This window comes from Trachemys scripta, chromosome 8 (assembly GCF_013100865.1).
Source record: "Trachemys scripta elegans isolate TJP31775 chromosome 8, CAS_Tse_1.0, whole genome shotgun sequence".
Lineage (NCBI taxonomy): Eukaryota > Metazoa > Chordata > Testudines > Emydidae > Trachemys > Trachemys scripta.
Window position 1 is genome coordinate 57,017,898 of NC_048305.1, and position 21,141 is coordinate 57,039,038.

Consider the following 21,141-nt stretch of genomic DNA (forward strand, 5'->3'; position numbering starts at 1 on the left):
TAGCCAAGGCAATCAATAACCTCCTGCTAACAAGGGTAGTAACTCTGGGAAATGTGTAGGTCATAGTGGATGGCTTTGCTGCAATGGGGTTCCCTAACTGTGGTGGGGGGATAGATGGAATGCATATCTTGGCACCGGACCACCTTGCCAAACAGTACATAAACCACAAGGGATACTTCTCAATGGTGTTGCAAGCACTGGTGGATCACAAGTGACTTTTCATCGACATCCACGTGGGATGGTCGGGAAAGGTGCATGACGCTCGCATCTTTAGGAACTCCAGGCTGTTCGAAAAGCTGCAAGAAGGGACTTTCTTCCCAGACCAGAAAATTACCACTGGGGATGTTGAAATGTAATAGTTATTCTTGGGGACCCAGCCTACCCCTTTGCTCCCATGGCTTATGAAGCCATACACAGGCACCCTGGACAGTAGTAAAGAGCAGTTCAACTACAGGCTGAGCAAGTTCAGAATGATGGTAGAATGTGCCTTTGGATGTTTAAAAGCTCGCTGGCGCTGTTTTCTGACTAGGTTAGACCTCAGCACAACTAATATTCCCATTGTTATTGCTGCTTGCTGTGTGCTCCATAATATCTGTAAGAGCAAAGGGGAGACGTTTATGGTGGGGTGGAAGGTTGAGGCAAATCGCCTGGTGGCCAATTTTGAACAGCCAGACACCAGGGCAATTAGAAGAGCACAGCTAGGCGCGCTGCGCATGAGAGAGGCTTTGAAAACCAGTTTAATGACTGACCAGGCTATGGTGTGACAGTTGTGTGTGTTTCTCCTTGATACAAAACCGCCCCCTTCGTTGAATGTACTTCCCTGTAAGCCAGTCCCCCTCCCCCCTTCGACCACAGCTGGAAAAGGAAATAAAATCCCTATTGTCTTGAATCGATTTATTCTTTATTTAAAAAAAAAAGGGGGGGGAGGGAAGGACAAGGCCACATTGCTTATTGTAGCTACGCTACAAATTAAAACTGTTTGAATAACAACCTTCTGTTGCTTGGGCCATCCTTTGGAGCTGAGTGGCTGGGTGCCCGGAGCCTTCTCTCACACACACACACACCCGCCCCCCCGTTCTTGGGCGTCTGGATGAGGCGGATATGGAACTTGGCGAGGAGGGCAGGCAGTTATACAATGGATGCAGTGGGGGGTCTGTGCTCTGGTTGCCTTTCCTGCAGCTCCACCAGACACCTGATCATGTCCGTTTGCTTCCCCATTAGCCTCAGCATCTCCTCTTGAGTGTTCTGATCACGCTCACTGAGTGCTTTCCTGGCCTCTGCCACCGAATGCTTCCATGCATTAGGCTGTGTTCTATCAGTGCGGGAGGACTGCATGAGCTCTAAAAACATGTCATCGCGAGTGTATTTTTTTCCGCCTTGTAATCTGCGATAACCTCAGGGACGGAGTTGATGCGGGGAGCATAGAAACATTTGCACTTGCAGGGGGGATAAAAAGGGAGAGTAAAATTTAAGAAGTTACATAGGGAGACTCTTTCACAGTGAATCAAGCAATTCACATCAAACAGCACATGTGTTTTAGGTACAAGGTCGCATTTTGCCTTTTATATTGAGTGCCTGCCAGTATGGTGACATACCTCACATGGCTGAGCAACAGAATTCTATTTCCAGGGAGCCATGGTAAGCCACCTCTCCCCCCACTGAATGGCTATTCTCCCGGATGATTTCTTGGCATGGTAAAGTGTCCTACCATGGAGGACAAAATAAGGCAGCCCTCCCCAGAAACCTTCTGCAAAGGCTTTGAGAGTATCTCCAGGAGAGCTTCATGGAGCTGTCCCTAGAAGATTCATGCTCCATCCCCAGACACATTAACAGACTTTTCCAGTAGCTGAACTGGCCGCGAATGCATCCCAATTCTTCAGGGCAAATCAAACATTAAACACAATTGCTTTTAACCCCTGGAGTGTAGTTACAAATGTGCACTCACCAGAGGTGCCTTCTCCGCCTTCAGGGTTGGGGATCCCACCTTGGGAGGTCATTGGCTCCAGAGTGATGAAAAGGTCCTGGCTGCTGGAGAGAACGAATTCTCCACTTGCCTGCTGGGCATTCTCCTTCTCATCTGCAAAATCCTCCTCCGTGTTGTGTGAGACTCCCACCTTGCAGGTGTCCACGGACAGTAGTGAGGTACTGGTAGCGTGCCCCCCCCCCGCTCCCCCCCAGAATGGCATGCAGGTGATCATAGAAGCGACATTTATGGGGCTGTGACCCGGAGCAACCGTTTGCCTCCTTTGTCTTGTGGTAGGCTTGCTGAGTTCCTTAACTTTCACACGGCACTGCTGGTGTTGCCTCTCTCCACTATGCCCTGTGTGATTTTTGGCATATATATCAGCATTTCTTCTGCTGGTTCGGAGTTCTGCCTGCACAGATTCTTCTCCCCATACAGCAATCAGATCCAGTGTCTCTTGTTCGCTCCATGCTGGAGCTCATTTGTGATTCTTGGGGGACTGCATGGTCACCTGTGCTGCTGAGCTCGCCACGCTGACCAAACAGGAAATGTAATTCAAAATTTCCCAGGGCTTTTCCTGTGTACCTGGCTAGTGCATTGGAATTGAAAATGCTGTCCAGAGCCGTCACATTGGAGCACTCTGGGATTGCTCCTGGAGGCCAATACCATCGAATTGCACAGCGCTGCGTCTGCACTACCCCAAATTTGACCCAGGAAGGTCGATTTTTTTAGCGCTACTCCCCTCGTCGGGGAGGAGTACAACCGTGGATTTTGAGAGCCCTTTAGGTCGGCGGAACGGGGTTGGTTGTGTAGCCGCATTGCTTATAAATTTGTCCTAACCTCGTAGTGTAGACCAGGCCTACACCTCTGTTCTCACTTGCTCCGATCTCTCTGAAATTTACAATTCTTGATTTCTAGCCAAAGATAACCTTATTTTGTCTCTTGAAGTTTGTGGGGAAACGGCATAGTAGTTTTGGGATATGTCTATATTGGTATCATGGGCTTTGATTGCAACTCGTGTGGACATACCCGAGCTTTAATCTAGCTAGCTCAGGTACCAGAGCAGTGAAACTGTGACAGCACAGGCTTCAGTGCAGGATAGCCACTCTAGGAATTACCCATACTGCTATGGCTTTACTGCTCTGGTACCTGAACTAGCTAGATTAAAGCTCGGGTATGTTCACATGAGTTGCAGTCACACCCCATGATTGTAGCGTAGACGTACCCATAGAACACAAGGAGAGTATTTGGGTGAGCAAGGGTATTCATTTCCCATTATACAAATTTTTTTGTGAACTGTGTTTTGAATAGCCTTGCAGGTAAATAGGTGAGGTGTTGAAAGATGAGGAAACTAGAGCTTTGAGACTTTTAAAATGATGCACCAAGCATAATAGTCTTTAATTACATGACATGTTGCTTCTCAAGTAGTATTACTTATTTCTACAACTTTTTACTATCACCAGTTACTCTTTAGATTATTAAAAATGAAGAGTTTAAAAAAAACCACGTACCACTACTTAAACTGTTGACTTTATTTATTTATTCATTTTTTACTTGTCTAGGTTTGGAAAATGTTAATGAAACTTAATAGTCTATTTTCAATTTAGTAAATTTCACTTACAGGTTCTCCTGCACTAGCACAGTACTGCAGTGCTTGGGTTGCAAGCTCTGCAAGGGCGTGTTTTTGTTTGGTGAGGGGGGGAACCCCCAAACCAAAACGATTTCAACAAGAATTTAAAAAAAAAAAAAAAAAGCCAAACCTCTATTAGACTTATGTTTTCTAAATAATGTTGTTTGGGGCTAAATTTTACCTCTTTGAGTATATTTAAGAGTTAAAGACAAGGGAGAAAAAATATTTCCATGTGTAATTTTTAAACCCTCTTCCCTCCTTCCCCCCCAACCTGGAGTATTATAGAGATGAACTACAGAGCAACTCAAAAGGTGTTTTATATTACATTGTGATTATCTTTAAAAATCAATACCAACCTCATAGTCTTTTGTGCTTTGTTCTTTTTCCCCCTAAAGTGTTCCCCACAAAGAGATTATGTGATTCTCGCTATTCGAACACCTCCAAGAGAAGAGCAAAATGAAAGCAACAAAAATTATCATCCAAAATTGGCTGACATTGATGAAGAATGGGTAACAGGACATGCTAGTCAGGTAAACCACTTTAAGAAGATGTATAGTTAGTGTAAGAAATAAGTTTGAAATTCTTCTTAACTTCAAATCTTAATTTTATGCATAAAAGAGTCTTCTCAAGAGTCCTTTGATGGCACTGAATTTGTTAATTGATCAAAACTTACACAACTACAACCAATATTAAAAGTAGTATATTTACGTCTTTTCTGCAAAGCAGGTGGCACTGTAGTTTTTGGGCACAAAACTAGCATGAAATATATGATGATAAAATGAAAGAATAGAGTATATTTAAGTTAAGAGAATGTGAAGGTGAGAAATAGCCTTGCAGTTTATTCTACATCTGGGTTCTGATACCTCTTAAAAAAAAAAAATCCATAGTAAACCAAGTGATGTAGTTTATAGAACTTTATAATCATAATAGTAATTAATAATTTGTTTTTCTGTTTATTTTGTAAGTTGTCTAGAATGCTCCCAGGAGGACTGCTAGTTCTTGGTGTATTTATTGTTGCAGCTCCAGAGCTGGCAAAAGACATCCAAAATGCTTTGCGCAAGGTAAGTGCATAGATGATGTCCACAGGAAGGAGCTAGATTTTTTTTTTTTTTTTTTAATTTGTGCAGCAGAGTAATTTTCTACCACTGCGGTCTTAGCTGTATTTATTAATTGGGTTCACTAAAACAGAAATCAAAAATATCCCAGATAAATGGTTTGCAGTAAAAGGTTGCCTGAATTTTTCAACATGGGCAAAACAATATATGTTTCTACAACATTATTCTTGGAAACATCTGTAACCATTTTGACTAAAATTTTCCCAAAAAAAAAAGCACAAACAAAAATCAGCCTGAGGCAGACACCTGGCATATAAAATTACAGTCCCAGTGATTAAAGTTTGACAAAGCGCAACTGAAAAGAAGCTCTTATAATGGGAAGTGTGGGGCAGCTTTTATATTTGGCAGTGCTACCAGTCACACCAGTAACCTATATATCAGTGGAAGCATTATGATTGTTACTCAATATTGGGACAGATGCTTCTGTAGATAACTTACCCAAGATGCGGCAAAGAACAAAATTTAAGTGATTCTTTCTTCTGTATTATTGTTATATAACTTTATTTGATGTATTGTCTTTTTCATACCAACTGTCTTCCAAATTGTCTGACAGAGTTAAATGGTTGAAGTGGGAACAGGAAATGTGGAGGCAAATGAGACTTTAAGTTTTCAGGTGTGGTCTGAAGAGACAGTTGATGAGATGGAGAGATATGAGAAAGTGTTGCAAATATCAGAAGCTGCAGGGAACGCAGTCAGATTGTATTGAGAAACTGAGAGAAGAGGAAGGTGAAGAAAGAAACCGGGTCTATGAGCGGGGCATGAGCAAGTCCATGAAGAGTTTTTTAAAACGTGCAAAATGAATTCAGTCAGTAGATTGCTTTGTTTTGAAGATTTGTATGATAGTGGTTGTGCTGCTTTGTACTGTAGCATGTACAGAAAGCTGCTGTTCAATGTAAAGTCTGCATATTAGATATTTTCATTAACATCATCTCCAGCTCTTGAGTCTTTCATATGTGATGGTGCAGCCGTTAAACGTCTGAAACAACCTAACTAAAACCACGTATTTTTAGTTCCTGTACCATCTGAAAATGGGATGATCTGAGACGAGCCAACCTTCAGACTGTCCGATTTCATGTTAAATTATAATTTAAAAGCCATAAAGTCCTTGGAAAATGGATGCTGGCATCGGAGTGGCAGTTCCCAAGGGTTTGCACTAATCTTTCCATCAGTTTCAGTTTGTATATTTGCAGCCTGTGCATTTGCAAATATTCAAGTTTTGATTCTATCACAAAGTGTTTATACAGCTGAGAAACTGACCTATAGCGAAAATGACATGCTATTTTGCTTTAAAACTGAAATACAGGGCTGTATTATAACTACTTGCTTAAATTTTTGTTTGTGCTATGAAGAAAAATCCTTTAACATTTTTTTCTTCTTCAGCTAGTTTTTTCAGTAGAAAAGTCTATAATTAAAAAGAGGCTCTGGAATTTTACTGAGGAGGAGGTCTCTGACAGAGTGGCTCTTCACGTTTGTTCTGCTACAAAGAAGTATCCTTCTATAGCAAAAATATAATGTAGTCTTTTGATACAGTGTATTGAAATGTAATATAGGGCAGGATCTATCTAATCTGTCTGGTCTAATTGTATACTTATTGCCTCCCAAAAACTTTATTATCTTTGTGTCAAGGGTTGCTAGGATGGATATTCCATTAACACAAATCATAAAAAGCAAGGCATCTGCTCTGCACTCAATTTATCAGTTCCCCTGCTCCTGTCCTTCCACCATTCACAGCCCACATTTCCACCCTCACTCTGCTCAACCGATGTGCAGCCATAACTTTTGAGCATGTTTACTAGTTATATGGTCATGCATTTTGATTGATTTTAGGGTTGGTGTGGCCTCGGTAAATTACATTATATTAATTTTTGTATGATGCATGTAAATAGGTGGGTATAGTGTCCGATTGCAATTAGTAAATGCAGGATGTTTTTCTGTTACATTTTATATGAAAGGGTAATCTCTATTTGGTAATAATTTTCATGTAGAAGTTACACTAGTGCACACAGATTTCTATTCTATGTTACATTTATTGTCGGAGTTGAAGGCTATACACTGGTTGTTCAGAATGAGGATAAAGATATTGGGGTTTCTATTGGTGGAAGGAAGTTGAGGAAAAAGAGGGTGGTCAGCAGGGAGGGGCCTGGATGTGGAAGCACAAGGGAGTAGAGATCTCTTTTAATAAACCACTTATGGCTCATCAGAAAGGAGAGCCTCTTCCCAGCAACATCTTCAGGTTTTCCCTTGCACTCTCTATGCATATTGCTACTTCTCACCTGCTCCGCTACTTCACTCCCACATTCAGTTTGTAAAAGTGATGTTCTTGTTTTAAATATCAAAGGCAACCAAAATAACATCTGATGTCTTTCTATGTGGCACTGTAACTTGCAATTGTAATAATCAATCTTTTTAAACTATTTTTTATTATGGTGGGGAAGTAACAGGCATGGTTGGAAGAATGTTGTGGGTCAGTGAAATAGCTATGTAGGTGAGGATCATGGGGAAGAACTGAGGCTCAACAGATTTATGGGGGAGAAGTGTTGCTCTGGAGGAGGCCAGGAGAGAAAGCACAATTGTAGAGAAGTATGGGAGACATCAGGGCTTGCAGGTGAAAATACATATCACCATTGGTAGCTATCTATGTGAATAGCTATCAGTGTTGATACATATTTGAAAGGCAGTTACATCGTTCCTGTAGTACTTGTAGTTTACAAGTGAAACTTTTTTTTTTTATTCCCATCAATGTGAGAACATTCTCTACAATATTAAAAACTTGGCTCTGAAAAATAAGAAGATAGTAAACATAGATGATAAACTACAAGTTAATTTAAAATATTTGTTTATTTGTTCCTTTTAAGCATATTACATTGAATTTTTTTTCCTTAATTAGTAAAGGATACTTTGTCGAACCTATGATATGCAAGATCCAAAGGTAAGATTGACTACTGTATTCAAGACTTATAAAGTTCAGAAGAAATGGATTTTATTTCAGATTTGTAACATTGTATTAAGCCATATATTTGTTACATTTTAAAAATAAAACCCTGCTTTTCCTCCCAGAGTTCAGCTAAGCCAGCAGACTGGAAGTACCAAAGTGGCCTGTCTGCCTTCTGGCTGTCTTTGGAATGCACAATTAATGTTAATATCCACATCCCACTTTCTGCTACATCAGTCAACTATGAACTAGAGAAAAATACAAGGGTAACTAAACAATAACAATACAGTATTTCTTACTCCTTTAATATTGTACATACTATTGTACTGCTTAGAAATGAATAATGTGTTATGAAAATATGGAGTAGATAGGGGAATAGAATTAACGATTTGTTACTGGCAATTAAATCTATAAGGTAATAAGTTCCTTATGCACAACTCACTTGCTGCATTAAGCATAAAAAAGCATAAGGAGATGAATCTTTCAAGATTTTTATTTTCCTGTGTCTATTTAATTTAAATTATTCAGAAACATTATTAGAATGTGTAAAGAAGATAGCAGCTTTCCTTTTTCTCTTCATTCAGTGCAGGATCTGGTTTTGATAAGATTTGAAAATGGGGTGCTCTCATTGCCCATTCACTATTAATAGGCCCCACCCCTATCTTATGGAAAAATAAAATCCAGGTGTCATGTCCTCAGTATAGGTGGTTATGCAAATTAGCTTTATTTTTAGGCCAATAAAGATTAAAATTAATATTTCTATTTACTTTAGGAAATGTAGATTAAGAGGTGTCTTGTGAGTAGTATGTTGTCCATCAGTATGATACAGATGGATGAGAGGTCTGAAATTTGGTTAGGATTTGTTAATGTCTTTCTTTGGCTAATGATTTAAATATGCATTACAGTAGTTTTGGAGTGTTGGTGGGGTTTGTGGCAATATTCAAAAGTATAGTTTATTTTTAGAGATGCTTTCTTCCCAAAATATATACTTACAATCTTTCTGTGTTTTTGGTTTTTAAAGAACGGATTAACCCGGTGGGCAAAACAGATAGAGGAAGGTGTTTTTCTGATCAACGGGCAAGCTAAAGACGATGACACAGAGCTATTGGAAGGGCAGGTGTGTGCTGTATAGCATGGAATTAATATCCAGGTGTCACTCAAAATGTCTGGTATGGTAATATTAGTGGCTGAAAGGTCTTCTGTAGAATATTTTACTTCTAACTGGCATGTGCCATGTACTTAATGTAAAGGATTGCTTTTCTCTTACATAAAAATGGCCATACTGGTCAGACAAAAGGTCCTTCTAGCCCAGTATCCTGTCTTCCAACAGTGGCCAATGCCAGGTGCTTCAGAGGGAATGAACAGAATAAGTAATCATCATGTGATCCATCCCTTGTCGCCCATTCCTGGCTTCTGGGAAACAGAGGCTAGGGACACCATCCCTGCCCATCCTGGCTAATAGCCATTGATGGACCTATCCTCCATCAACTTATCTAGTTCTTTTTTGAACCCTGTTATTGTCTTGGCCTTCACAACATCCTCTGGCAAAGAGTTCCACGGGTTGACTGTTTATTGTGTGAAGAGATGCTTGCTTTTGTTTGTTTTAAACCTGCTGCCTATTCCCCACCCGTCCTTGAAGCAAAAAAGAGATGATTCTAGCAGTAGTGAAAAGAAAGATAAGTTAGGGAGGACTGGTGCATAAGAACTCTGCCCATATGCTGAAGATTAGATTGACTTTTATGGGTGACTTCAACAGCTTTATTGCTGTTGCAGTTTTTGGAGGGAAAGAGCGAGCCACTCAAGAAGATTCTCATGAGATCATCTAAAACTGTGCAGTTGTTTTGGTACTAAAACCACTACTAATAATTTTTTCCCAAAGATTCCTAACATTTAGTTAACTGTGTCCTTAAGGTTGTTTCGATATCTCAATTTTCTTTCTAAAATCTACAAACGGCTACTACAGTGCTACGGGCCAGTGGAGCACCTAGATATGGTAGATACAGATAAATGCTCTATATATTTCATATACCATTTTTTCCTTTCTTTTATCTCAGAAAAAGTCTTCAAGAGGAAATATTCAACACAGTATTCAACCCTTTGATGTGAAGGTTCTGACGCAATTGGTAAGCATTGTGTGTGGAAAATGCCAGTAAAGTTAAGTGCAGTATTTCATAAAGCTGTATTCTCAGATGCCTAATCTAAAAAAGGGACATGAAATAAAAATTGAAAATGTGTTTTTTTTTTTTTTAAATAACTACTTCCCACTATAGGGAGTAATTCTTGTTCATATTAATATAATCCTGGTACTTAGGGACTTATCCAAGTTATTGACTTCAGTGGGAGTATCGGGTCCTGATAGAGCATCTAACATTTGAGGATCATGTAGTATAGTTGGAGGGGAGGGAAATTGAGGTCTAGAGATGTCAAATTCTGTAAACTGCTCATCTTGGACAGAATCCTGCACCTACAAGGCTCCATTTACTTCAGTGGAGCTTTGTGTGGCGGTATGGGATAACATGCACGAAAAAGGTTTATATATCTTAAGGCCAGAAGGGACCATTGTGCTCCTCTAGTCTGACCTTCTATATAACACAGACCATAGCATTTTTATCAAGTGGTTTCTGATTCAAGCCCATACCTTCTGGTTGAGCTAGAGCATATATCTTTTAGAACACTGGCTCTCAACCTTTTCAGTCTACTGTACCCCTTTCAGGAGTCTGATTTGTCTTGTGTACACCCAAGTTTCACCTCACTTAAAAACTACTTGCTTACAAAATCAGACATAAAAATGGAAAAGTGTTGCAGCGCACTATTACTGACAAATTGCTTACTTTCTTTTTGCCATATAATTACAATATTTACGTTCCTATTGATTTATTTTATATTGAGCAGTATAAACAAGTCATTGTATGAAATTTTAATTTATACTGACTTTGCTAGTGCTTTTTATGTAGCCTGTTGTAAAAGTAGGCAAATATCTAGATGAGTTGATGTACTCCCAGAAGACCTCTGAGTACCCTCAGGGATACACATACCTCTGGTTGAGAACCACTGTTTTAGAAGACAGTCATCCAGTCTGATTTTAAAGACTTCAGGTGATGAAGAATCCATTACGTTCCTAGTTAAGTTGTTTCAGTGGTTAATTTACTCTCCCTTCCCAAAAAAAAAAAAAAAAAAAGCCAAAAAGTGCCTTATTTCAAATAGCTTGTGTGATCAGGGCCCAAGTGGCCTGTTGAAGGTTACACACAATTCATGACATCTTTAAATTTAATCAAAATAGTAATAATGCAAGTTATTTTTCTTGTGAGACATGCCTATTTATGCTCTATGCAGAGGGAAGATGTTTACAGTCAAGCTATCAGTCTCCAACAATATTGTTTATACTGGAATCACTAATTGTTCTGTGAACGTCTTTTGGGGTAGTCAAGGGAGAACAACTGACTGAAGGGATTTCCATAATGGTCTCCCTCTTGCCACAGAAACATTATAGTTTGCCCTAAAATAGGTTAAGGACTCCATGGATATTAGCTTTGATATGACCAGATAAAATATCTCTTCCTAATTAATTCTAGGACTGGTGGATGACTCTGCTTTAAGAAAAATACTCAAACACCACAACGTAGATATTCTAGATTATACTTACTAATACAGTAAGTAGACAAACTTTCTGTCACTTAAAAAAAGGCTTCAAAAAGTAGTGTACGAGGGAGGCTACTGGGAAGATACTGTATTAATATTAGCAATAAGCTGTTTGAAAATAAAATTATTTCTATAGCCGTAATATGTGCAAAATGCTTACATTTTTTAGTTGAAACAGTAGTGATCAAACTTCAAAAATAAAGCAGAGGGAGCTATTTTCACAACCTTGCTAGTATCACCATTGATGTCTATTTGCATGCTGATGAGAAGTAAACATAAAATACATTAATTGCAAGAAAGTATAGGTTCCTGGAAAAGCAAATTTTAAAGAGTTTACCAACTGGAAAAGGACAAACTGTTAAGACAGATCTTCATATTTACATTACTTGCTAAAAGGTATAAACTGTGAGGGGGAAATAACACATTTTACCAAGTACTTAACATTTTAAGTGCTGTTAATTGAAATATGTTGTGGCTTCGTGACTGACCATATTGCAGATGCATAGCTAACATTATGATTGAAATGTGTTTTATCTTTCAGTCCCAGAGTTCAGGCCATAGATCTACAGCAACAGTGCAAGTCTGCAGTGGTTTCATAAATCTTAAAGGTGCTGTGAAATGCAGAGCTTACATCCATAATAACAAGCCAAAAGTTAAAGATGCTATTCAGGTATTGAATGTAGTGATCACTCTCCTTCATTGCTTTTCCCAAATATTTTACTGGAACCATAAAATTATTGTTCTACCTTTGCCTTTGGTAGGATAATAGAGGTCCAAATTGGGCTCCAAAAATTCTGAACTCCAGACAGCTAGAGTGATAGTTTGGAATTTTTGGAAGTCCTTTTTATTGTGCAAGAAAATAAATTTTTCAAAAGTTTGATTTTATTTAGAAGCAGTTCATTTTAGGTCTCTTCTAGTGGTTTTTTTTTCCTCCTAAGAAATCCTAACTTACTCTTAGTCTAGTGGTGGTAATGCTTGGTGTAAAGTTTTCTTAAAATTAAAGGAATGACTTTTGTATGTTACGTATTTTTGTACTTACTGTAGGCAGATTAGATATTCCAGCTACTGTCTTCAAATGTACTTAAAGGAGTAGTACTTCTAAATCAAAGTGATCTTTTCTGTTGTCCTGCTGCACTTCTAATATTGTCCAAAAAAGTACTGAACATGACAGTCAGTATTTTTCCATGTTGCAACCTTCTGCGTGGTAACAGATCACATGTTTTGAAATCATACATATAATCTCTTACTTCTGTTTGTAGTTGCTATATGCCGATGGGAGAAAGCTGTCCCATTGACATAATTAAATCTCCCCCAACGAGGGGCAGTAGCTATGTCAGTGGGAGAGTGTCTCCCGCTGACACAGTGCTGTCCACACTGGTGCTTCTGTTGGTGTAACTTATGTCGCTCAGAGGGGTGTTTTTTCATACCCCTGAGTGATGTAAGTTATACCGACTAAAGGTGCTAGTGTAGACATAGCCAAACTAAAGACAAAGGATAAAATTTAAGCCCCATTGGACACTGCACCCACAAAGTGTGTAAGAGTCTTGCCATAATCTTGTCCCCATTAATGTTCATAATTAAGATACATTAAAATCAATAATACAACACAGAGAATATTGTGACTTGATGAAGCAGGTTTTATAAATTTAACATTACTAACTTTTGACTAGAAACACCTTTTTAAAATCAAACTAGCATTCCGAATAACTAAAAAGCACCATAAACAGATAACTTCTATTTGGTTTAACAAAAGGAAACCCCCTAACCACATAAAATAGTTTTATTTAACATACCAGTTACAGTAACGGGCTATATTGTACTCTAATTGGTTTTGATGGAGTGAGTGGTTTTAATGCAGGAGGAGCGTATGTGAGAGCAGTATTTGTCTCGATAGCCTAATTATTCTATCACAGCTTTCTGTGTGGAGTGCCAAGCACTTCAGACATTAATGAATTAAGGCTGTCTACACTATGAAATTAGGTTGATTTTATAGAAGTCAATTTTTAGGAATCGATTTTATACAGTCGATTGTGTATGTCCGCACTAAGCACAATAAGTCGGCGGAGTGCATCCTCACTACCGTGGCTAGCATCGACTCACGGAGCGGTGCACTGTGGGAAGCTATCCCATAGTTCCCGCAGTCTCTGCTGCACATTGGAATTATGGGTAAGCTCCCAATGCCTGATAAGGCAAAAACATTGTCGTGGGTAGTTTTGGGTACATGTCGTCACTCTCTCTCTCCCTCCCTCCCTCTGTGAAAGCAACTGCAGACCATCATTTTGCGCCTTTTTTCCTGGGTTACCCATGCAGACGCCATAGCACGGTAAGCATGGAGCCTGCTCAGCTCACCGCTGTTGTTGCAAGCATTGTAAACACTTTGCTCGTTATACTGCAGTATGTGCAGAACCTGGCTAAGAGACGGCAGCACAAGGAAGATTGTGATGAGGACATGGTAACAGACGTTCCTGAAAGCACGGCTGTGGCAATTGGGATATCATGGCAGAAGTGGAGCTGGTTGATACAGTGTAATGCTGATTCTGGGCCCGGCAAACAAGCACAGACTGGTGGGACCGCATAGTGTTGCAGGTATGGGATGATTCCCAGTGGCTGCGAAACTTGCGCATGCCTAAGGCACTTTCCTGGAACTCTGAGTTGCTTTCCCCCACCCTGAAGCGCAGGAATACCAAGATGAGAGCTGCCATAACAGTTGAGAAGCGAGTGGCAATAGCTCTGTGGAAGCTTGCAATGCCTAACTGCTACCGGTCAGCTGGGAATCACTTTGGAGTAGGCAAATCTACTGTGGGGACTGCTGTGATTCAAGTAGCCAATGCAATCACTGACGTTCTGCTATCAAGGGTAGTGACTCTGGGAAATGTGCAGGTCATAGTGGATGGCTTTGCTGCAATGGGGTTCCCTAACTGTGGTGGAGCGATAGATGGAACGCATATCCCTATCTTGGCACCGGACCACCTTGCCAAACAGTACATAAACCACAAGGGGTACTTCTCAATGGTGCTGCAACATTGGTGGATCACAAGGGATGTTTCATCCACATCAACGTGGGATGGTCGGGAAAGGTGCATGACGCTCACATCTTTAGGAACTCCGGGCAGTTCGAAAAGCTGCAAGAAGGGACTTTGTTCCCAAACCAGAAAATTACCACTGGGGATGTTGAAATGCCAATAGTTATCCTTGGGGACCAAACTACCCCTTGCTCCCATGGCTTATGAAGCCATACACAGGCACCCTGGACAGTAGTAGAGAGCAGTTCAACTACAGGCTGAGCAAGTTCAGAATGGTGGTAATATGTGCCTTTGGATGTTTAAAAGTTTGCTGGCACTGTTTTCTGACTAGGTTAGACCTCCGCGCAACTAATATTCTCATTGTTATTGCTGCTTGCTGTGTGCTCCATAATATCTGTAAGAGTAAAGGGGAGACGTTTATGGCAGGGTGGGAGGTTGAGGCAAATCACCTGGCTGCCAACTTTGAACAGCCAGACACCAGGGCAATTAGAAGAGCACAGGTTGCTGCACTGCGCATCAGAGAGGCTTTGAAAACCAGTTTAATGACTGACCAGGCTACGGTGTGACAGTTGTGTGTGTTTCTCCTTGATGCAAACCCGCCCCCTTTGTTGATTTTTAAGTCCCTGTAAGCCAACCACCCTCCCCCCCTTCGATCACAGCTGGCAAAGGAAATAAAGTTACTATTGTTTTGAAACCATGCATTCTTTCTTTATTAATTAAAAAAAAAAAAAGGGAGATAACTGATAAGGTTTCCAGGGTGGAATGGGGGAGGAGGGAAGGACAAGGCCACATTGCTTATTGTAGCCACACTACAAATCAAAACTGTTTGTATGACAGCCTTTTGTTGCTTGGGCCATCCTCTGGGGTGCAGTGGCTGGGTGCCCGGAGCTTCCCTCCCCGCGTTCTTAGGCGTCTGGGTGAGGAGGATATCGAACTTTGGGAGGAGGGCAGGCGGTGGTACAGTGGATGCAGCGGCGGTCTGTGCTCTTGTTGGCTTTCCTGCAGCTCCACCAGATGCCTGAGCATGTCCGTTTGCTCCTCCATTAGCCTCAGAATTGCATCCTGCCTCTGCTCATCGCGCTCTTAATGCTTTCCTGGACTCTGCCACTGAATGCCTCCATGCATTCAGTTGTGCCCTATCATTGCGGGAGGACTGCATGAGCTCGGAAAACATGTCCTCGCAAGTGCGGTTTTTTTCGCCTTCTAATCTGCGATAAATTCAGGGATGGAGATGATACGGGGAGCATAGAAACATTTGCACCTGCAGGGGGGATAAAAAGGGAGAGTAAAATTTAAGATGAGAACATTTCTGAGAACAGAAGGGAGACTCTTTCACAGTGAATCAAGCAATTCACAGCAGACAGCACATGTGCTTTAGGTAGAAGGTCGCATTTTGCCTTTTATATTGAGTGCCTGCCGGTATGGTGACACATCACACATGGCTGGGCAACAGAATTCGGTTTCCAGGCAGCCATGGTAAGCCAAAGGGTATGCTGGGTTGGCTTCTTCCGCCTTCATAACATGTGGGAATGGTTTCAAACTGCAACGCCCTCCTTTCCCATAGCAAGCAATGCCGGTTGGGTTTGCCATTTAAAAGGAAGGGCTGTGGTTTTCAGGTGCACGTGCAGCACACGCTTCTTCCCACCCCTCCGCGTGACTATTTGGGATGATCCCTTCATCCCTCCCCCCCCACCGCGTGGCTATTCTCAGCGATGATCCCTCTTAGCCAAGCGCAAACAGCCCAGCATGAACGGGGTCCTTTTACTGTTCCCTTACAAAAATGCCCCTATTTCAACCAGGTGACCATGAATGATATCACTTTCCTAAGGCTAACACAGAAAGATACAGACTGAACGTTGCTTGAATGCGACCAAAACCCAGGACCATTTGCTGCCATGCTTTGTTCTGCAATGATTCCAGGCTACTTGCTACTGGCCTGGTGTGGTTAAGTGTCCTACTGTGGAGGATGAAATAAGGCAGCCCTCCCCAGAAACCTTCTGCAAAGGTTTTCAGAGTATTTCCAGAAGAGCTTCATGGAGATGTCCCTGGAGGATTCCCGCTCCCTCCCCAGACATGTTAACAGACTTTTCCAGTAGCTGTACTGGCCGCAAACGCATCCCAAGTCTTCAGGGAAAATCAAACATTAAACACTATTGCTTTTAAACCCTGTAGTGTAGTTACAAATGTGCACTCACCAGAGTTACAAATGTGCACTCACTTTCTCCGCCTTCAGGGTCAGGGATCCTGCCTTGGGGGATTTGGCTCCAGGATGATGAAAAGGTCCTGGCTGCCGGGGAGAACAGATTCACCGCTTGCCTGCTGCATATTCTCCTCCTCCTCCTCTTCCTCATCCACAAAATCCTCCTCCATGTTGCGTGAGACTCCCCCCTTGCAGGTGTCCATGGACAGTGGTGGGGTAGTGGTAGGGTCCCCCCCCTCGAATGCAATGCAACTGATCATAGAAGCGGCATGTATGGGGCTCTGAGCCAGAGTGACATTTGCCTCCTTTGTTTTTTGGTAGGCTTGCCTGAGCTCCTTGACTTTCACACAGCACTGCTGTGTGTCCCTGTTGTAGCCTCTGTCCATCCTGCCCTGTGCGATTTTTGGCATATGTATTAGCATTTCTTCTTTTTGATCGGAGTTCTGCCTGCACAGATTCTTCTCCCTGTACAGCAATCAGATCCGGTGTCTCCTGTTCACTCCACGCTGGAGCTCGTTTGTGATTCTTGGGGGACTGCATGGTCACCTGTGCTGCTGAGGTCGCCACACTGACCAAACAGGAAATGAAATTCAAAAGTTCCTGGGACTTTTCCTGTGTACCTGGGCTAGTGCATCAGAGTTGAAAGTGCTGTCCAGAGCGGTCACATTGAAGCACTCTGGGATCGCTCCCGGAGGACAATAATGCCCATTTGTTTCCGCACTGCCACAGATTCGACCCAGCAAGGTCGATTTTATCGCTACTCCCCTCGCTGCGGAGGAGTACGGAAGTCGATTTAAGAGCCCTTTATGTCTATGTACGGGGCTGCTTGTGTAGACGCATTCATTATAAAATCGACCTAACCCTGTACTGTAGACCAGGGCTAAGTTTCTCAAAATCCTTGTGGAAATAGGCAAGTTTTAAAGAGAGCCTGTAACTTTGCTAAGAGGACACAGGAAATCTGTGGTAGAGCCAAGAATATAACCCAGTCTCCTGAGTTTGGTCATATGCTTGAATTTCAATATTTAAGCTTATTTAAAAGAGATAATAACAAAGCCACACTTCTTGATGATTTGTTGTTATGGTAGGAAAACTGAAAGGGAAAATTTTTGTTTTGGTCAGGCTTTTTTTTTTTTATTCCTGTTTTTTATATTTTGATTTTGTTAATACATATCACTGTTAAGTTGGCCTAAATGCATAGGACAAACTGAGACTTTTTTTTTTTTTTAATACACACTGTTTGTTTCTTGATAATCACAAATACCTTGCTTACTGGTTGGCATGGTGTTTATTGTGTTTTTTGTTTTGTTTTGTCCTTGCAGGCTTTAAAGAGGGATATAATAAACACACTCTCTGATCGTTGTGCAATATTGTTTGAAGATCTGCTTATAAATGAGGCACCCGACAAAAAAAGTAAGAGCCTAGAGAAGAAAGCAAATTATCTTTTTCTAATGTAATTTGCCTTTTGATTTCCTGGAGTTCCTTACTGATAGTCATCAGGATTCAATCTGCAGTACTGAAATCTGGGTGTAGTTAGAGGGAAACAAAAGTGTATCAGGCAACACAAATTCTATTTGTCACTCCTTTGCCTATTTTTTCAGCTGTCCAGTTCAGAAGGATTTCATTCAACTTCAGGCATTGCATTTTCCCCCTATAATGTTTATTAAATGCCTTCTTGCCCTGAGTGTAAATTAAATTTCCACTTTCTTCCCTTCTTGGCATAACTGACCCTGAGTACAGTAAGGTTTACCCCATAGTCTTGGACGCAGCATCAAGATCTCTAATACAGAAGGGCTTTGATACTTAGTCAGAATCAGCCAGTTATTTTTGTGATGTCCCACCCAATAAACAATATACTGAACTTGGCAAGTTTAAAAAAGGAATTATCCATATCCTAACTATTAGAGATCTGGAGGAAACCTAATATGCGGGACAGACCATACCACATTTGCCTGCAGCAGGAGTCTTGCACCTTACTCTAAAGGAGGGGTGGGCAAATTTTTTGGCCCGAGGGCCAGATCAGGGTTGCGCAACTGTATGGAGGGCTGGGTAGGGAAGGCTGTGCCTCCCCAAACAGCCTGGCCCCTGCCCCCTAACTGCCCCCTCCCACTTCCCGCCCCCTGACTGTCCCCCTCAGAACCCACAACCCTCCCTGCTCCTTGTCCCCTCACCACCCCCTCCCGAGACCCCCGCTCCCTATCCAACCCCCCTGTCCCTTGACTGCCCTGACCCCTATCCACACTCCCACCCCCTGAAAGCCCCCCCCCCGGGACTCCCACCGCCTATCCAACCGCCCTCTGCTCCTCGTCCCCTGACCACCCCCTCCCGGGACCCCCCCCCAACTGCCCCCCGGGATCCCACCCCCTTATCCAACCCCCCTGCTCCCTGTCCCCTGACTGCCTTCCCGACCCCATCCACATCCCCGCCCCCTGACAGGCCCCCGACAGGCCCCCTGGGACTCCCACTCCCAACCCTCCCTGTTCCCCATTCCCTGACCGACCCCCCCCGAACCTCCGCCCCATCCAACCACCCCCTCCTCCCTGACTGGCCCCCAGGACCTCCTGCTCCCCTCCCCTTTACCAGCAGCAGGAGTTCGCAGCCGCGACACCCCGCCAGAGCCAGCCGGGAGCTATGGGGTTGGGCAGGATGTGGCCAGTGGGCTGTAGTTTGCCCACGTCTGCTTTAAAGCATCTTATGTTGACCACTGTTAGAGATCGGATACTAGACTAGATTGACCACCGGTCTGATCCAGTATGGGAATTGTTATGCTCCTATCCAGATTTACAAATGTAGCCCATGTGGTGTTAAAGTCTCCAGTATTTCACCTCTGAGGTTTCCTATATATATAATATACAAAATTCACTTTACATTTAAATAAAAAAGTATATATTTTGCATGTCAGCTCAGCGTATTGAATGAATTATAAGGCTATTTGGGTTTGTATTAATTCCAAGGCCAGAATTATTTTCACTACATACATTTATTCTCCATAATAGTAAACTTTGCTATCTTAATATAATTACAAACATTGAGACCAAATTAATATACCAATACCATCTCAGTTGGTTCATGCTTAGATTTTCCTTCAAACTCCATTCATTATCCTACATACTGTATAATACTTTTAAAGGAATGTTTTAAAATGCTATGTCATCACCTGTGTGAAATGTTAATTTCTCCTACCTAAGATCTGCTAAGTTGGAGCGGAGGAAAATGTCTTATGGTGTTTTGTGTGGTTTTGTTTGTTTGTTTGTTTGTTTAAAATAGTAACTGTTTGACTAGCTAAAAGGAAAATGGAATGCTGCCAAATAGTCTTCATCATCTACTTTAGGATGATATTAAGTTATGTTTATGGTGCTATGTGTACTGAGAAATAATCTCATTGTAAGTATTATTTTAGCTAACATTATCCAAAATGGGGAATGTGGCAGTAGTAGATTTTATCATTTGCATGCAGTTTTCCATTCTCTCTTTAGGTGGCACTTGTACTCCATGGCTGCTAACTACATCAAACAATAACTAATTGTTTGCTATCCTTTATGATGCTGAAATTGTGTACTGTTTGGCACATGCATCAACTCCTTTATCTCCAGCCTTCATGAGAGTGCTCTTTGTATCATTTCTAAAGGGCCTGTCAACATTCTCAATTCATAATAATTTTTAAGGTCCTTTGCCTGTTTGTAAAGACCACCAAAGAGAGGTTATATGAAAAATATATGAAAAGTTTTAGTTAGTAGGAATATAATTTCCATTTACAAATATAAGTGGCTAGAACTTACATGAAACAGTAACAATTAGGCTGGAAATGTTTGAAATCAGACTTTTACATGAAGCCTTGAACAGTCCTTTTTACAACAGCTTGTATAATGTATGCTGATTATTGAAAAGTCTTTACCATAGCTATACAAGTACTTGTATAGTATTTCCTTTCCCTTTCTTTCTAGATTCTGAGAGAGAATATCATGTCTTGCCTCACAGAGTGTTTGCCTCTATTGCTGGATCAAATGTGATGCTGTGTGATTATAAATTTGGAGATGAAACGGCTGGCGAAATCCAAGAGCGTTTTTTTGAGATGTTGGATCAAGTTGTGCACGGGGAAGCTATACAGATAGCCGAGGAAATAAACACAGGTAAATATACCATCTGAGTAAAGAACCAAATTAGACTACAACAGGGATTATGGATAAATTAACCAACAGCACAAACAGACTTTATTCATTTCATTACATTACGCTGAAAGCCAGATTTAAGCTTTGATGCAAACTTCATATCTTGTAGCTCTTGTGTATACTAGTGTAATTATACTTTTAAATATACTTACTTAAATTACAGAATAAGATGCTTAAGGCTGTCATATCTTCATATATAAAAAGTTACTTGATATGTTATTGCTTTCTCATGGGTTGTGTCATAGATCAGCACTTCAGCTATCTAGAGCTTTGTTCAAGGTAAGATGGCAAAAATGTTGGTATTAGTCACAATCCACAAAAATAATCTTAAATCTTTTATTGCAGCAATGTACAAATATACATGGCTTCCATCAAGAAAGTAATCTAATTTAATTTAAAACTCCATGATTTCAGTGTGTCTGAGTTATTGGTGACCTTATTTCATGAGGCATTTATAAATAATTTTCTTAAAG

The 21,141-nt window shown here is 41.2% G+C and overlaps 1 protein-coding gene across 3 annotated transcripts in view; it reads left to right on the forward strand.

Annotated features, from left to right (window-relative positions):
• Positions 1-21,141, forward strand: part of ODR4 (odr-4 GPCR localization factor homolog) — a 40,638-nt gene that overhangs the window by 4,802 nt on the left and 14,695 nt on the right. For all 3 annotated transcript variants that reach the window (XR_004646809.1, XR_004646808.1, XM_034778787.1), the window contains exons 3-12: positions 3,989-4,123; positions 4,559-4,654; positions 6,089-6,195; positions 7,601-7,637; positions 7,766-7,906; positions 8,662-8,757; positions 9,695-9,763; positions 11,821-11,949; positions 17,822-17,912; positions 20,444-20,629. Coding sequence is in view for 1 of the 3 variants with exons in the window: in XM_034778787.1 (XP_034634678.1) it covers positions 3,989-4,123; positions 4,559-4,654; positions 6,089-6,195; positions 7,601-7,637; positions 7,766-7,906; positions 8,662-8,757; positions 9,695-9,763; positions 11,821-11,949; positions 17,822-17,912; positions 20,444-20,629 (1,087 nt within the window). In the remaining 2 variants the exon portion in view is untranslated. The remainder of the gene's footprint in view (positions 1-3,988; positions 4,124-4,558; positions 4,655-6,088; positions 6,196-7,600; positions 7,638-7,765; positions 7,907-8,661; positions 8,758-9,694; positions 9,764-11,820; positions 11,950-17,821; positions 17,913-20,443; positions 20,630-21,141) is intronic.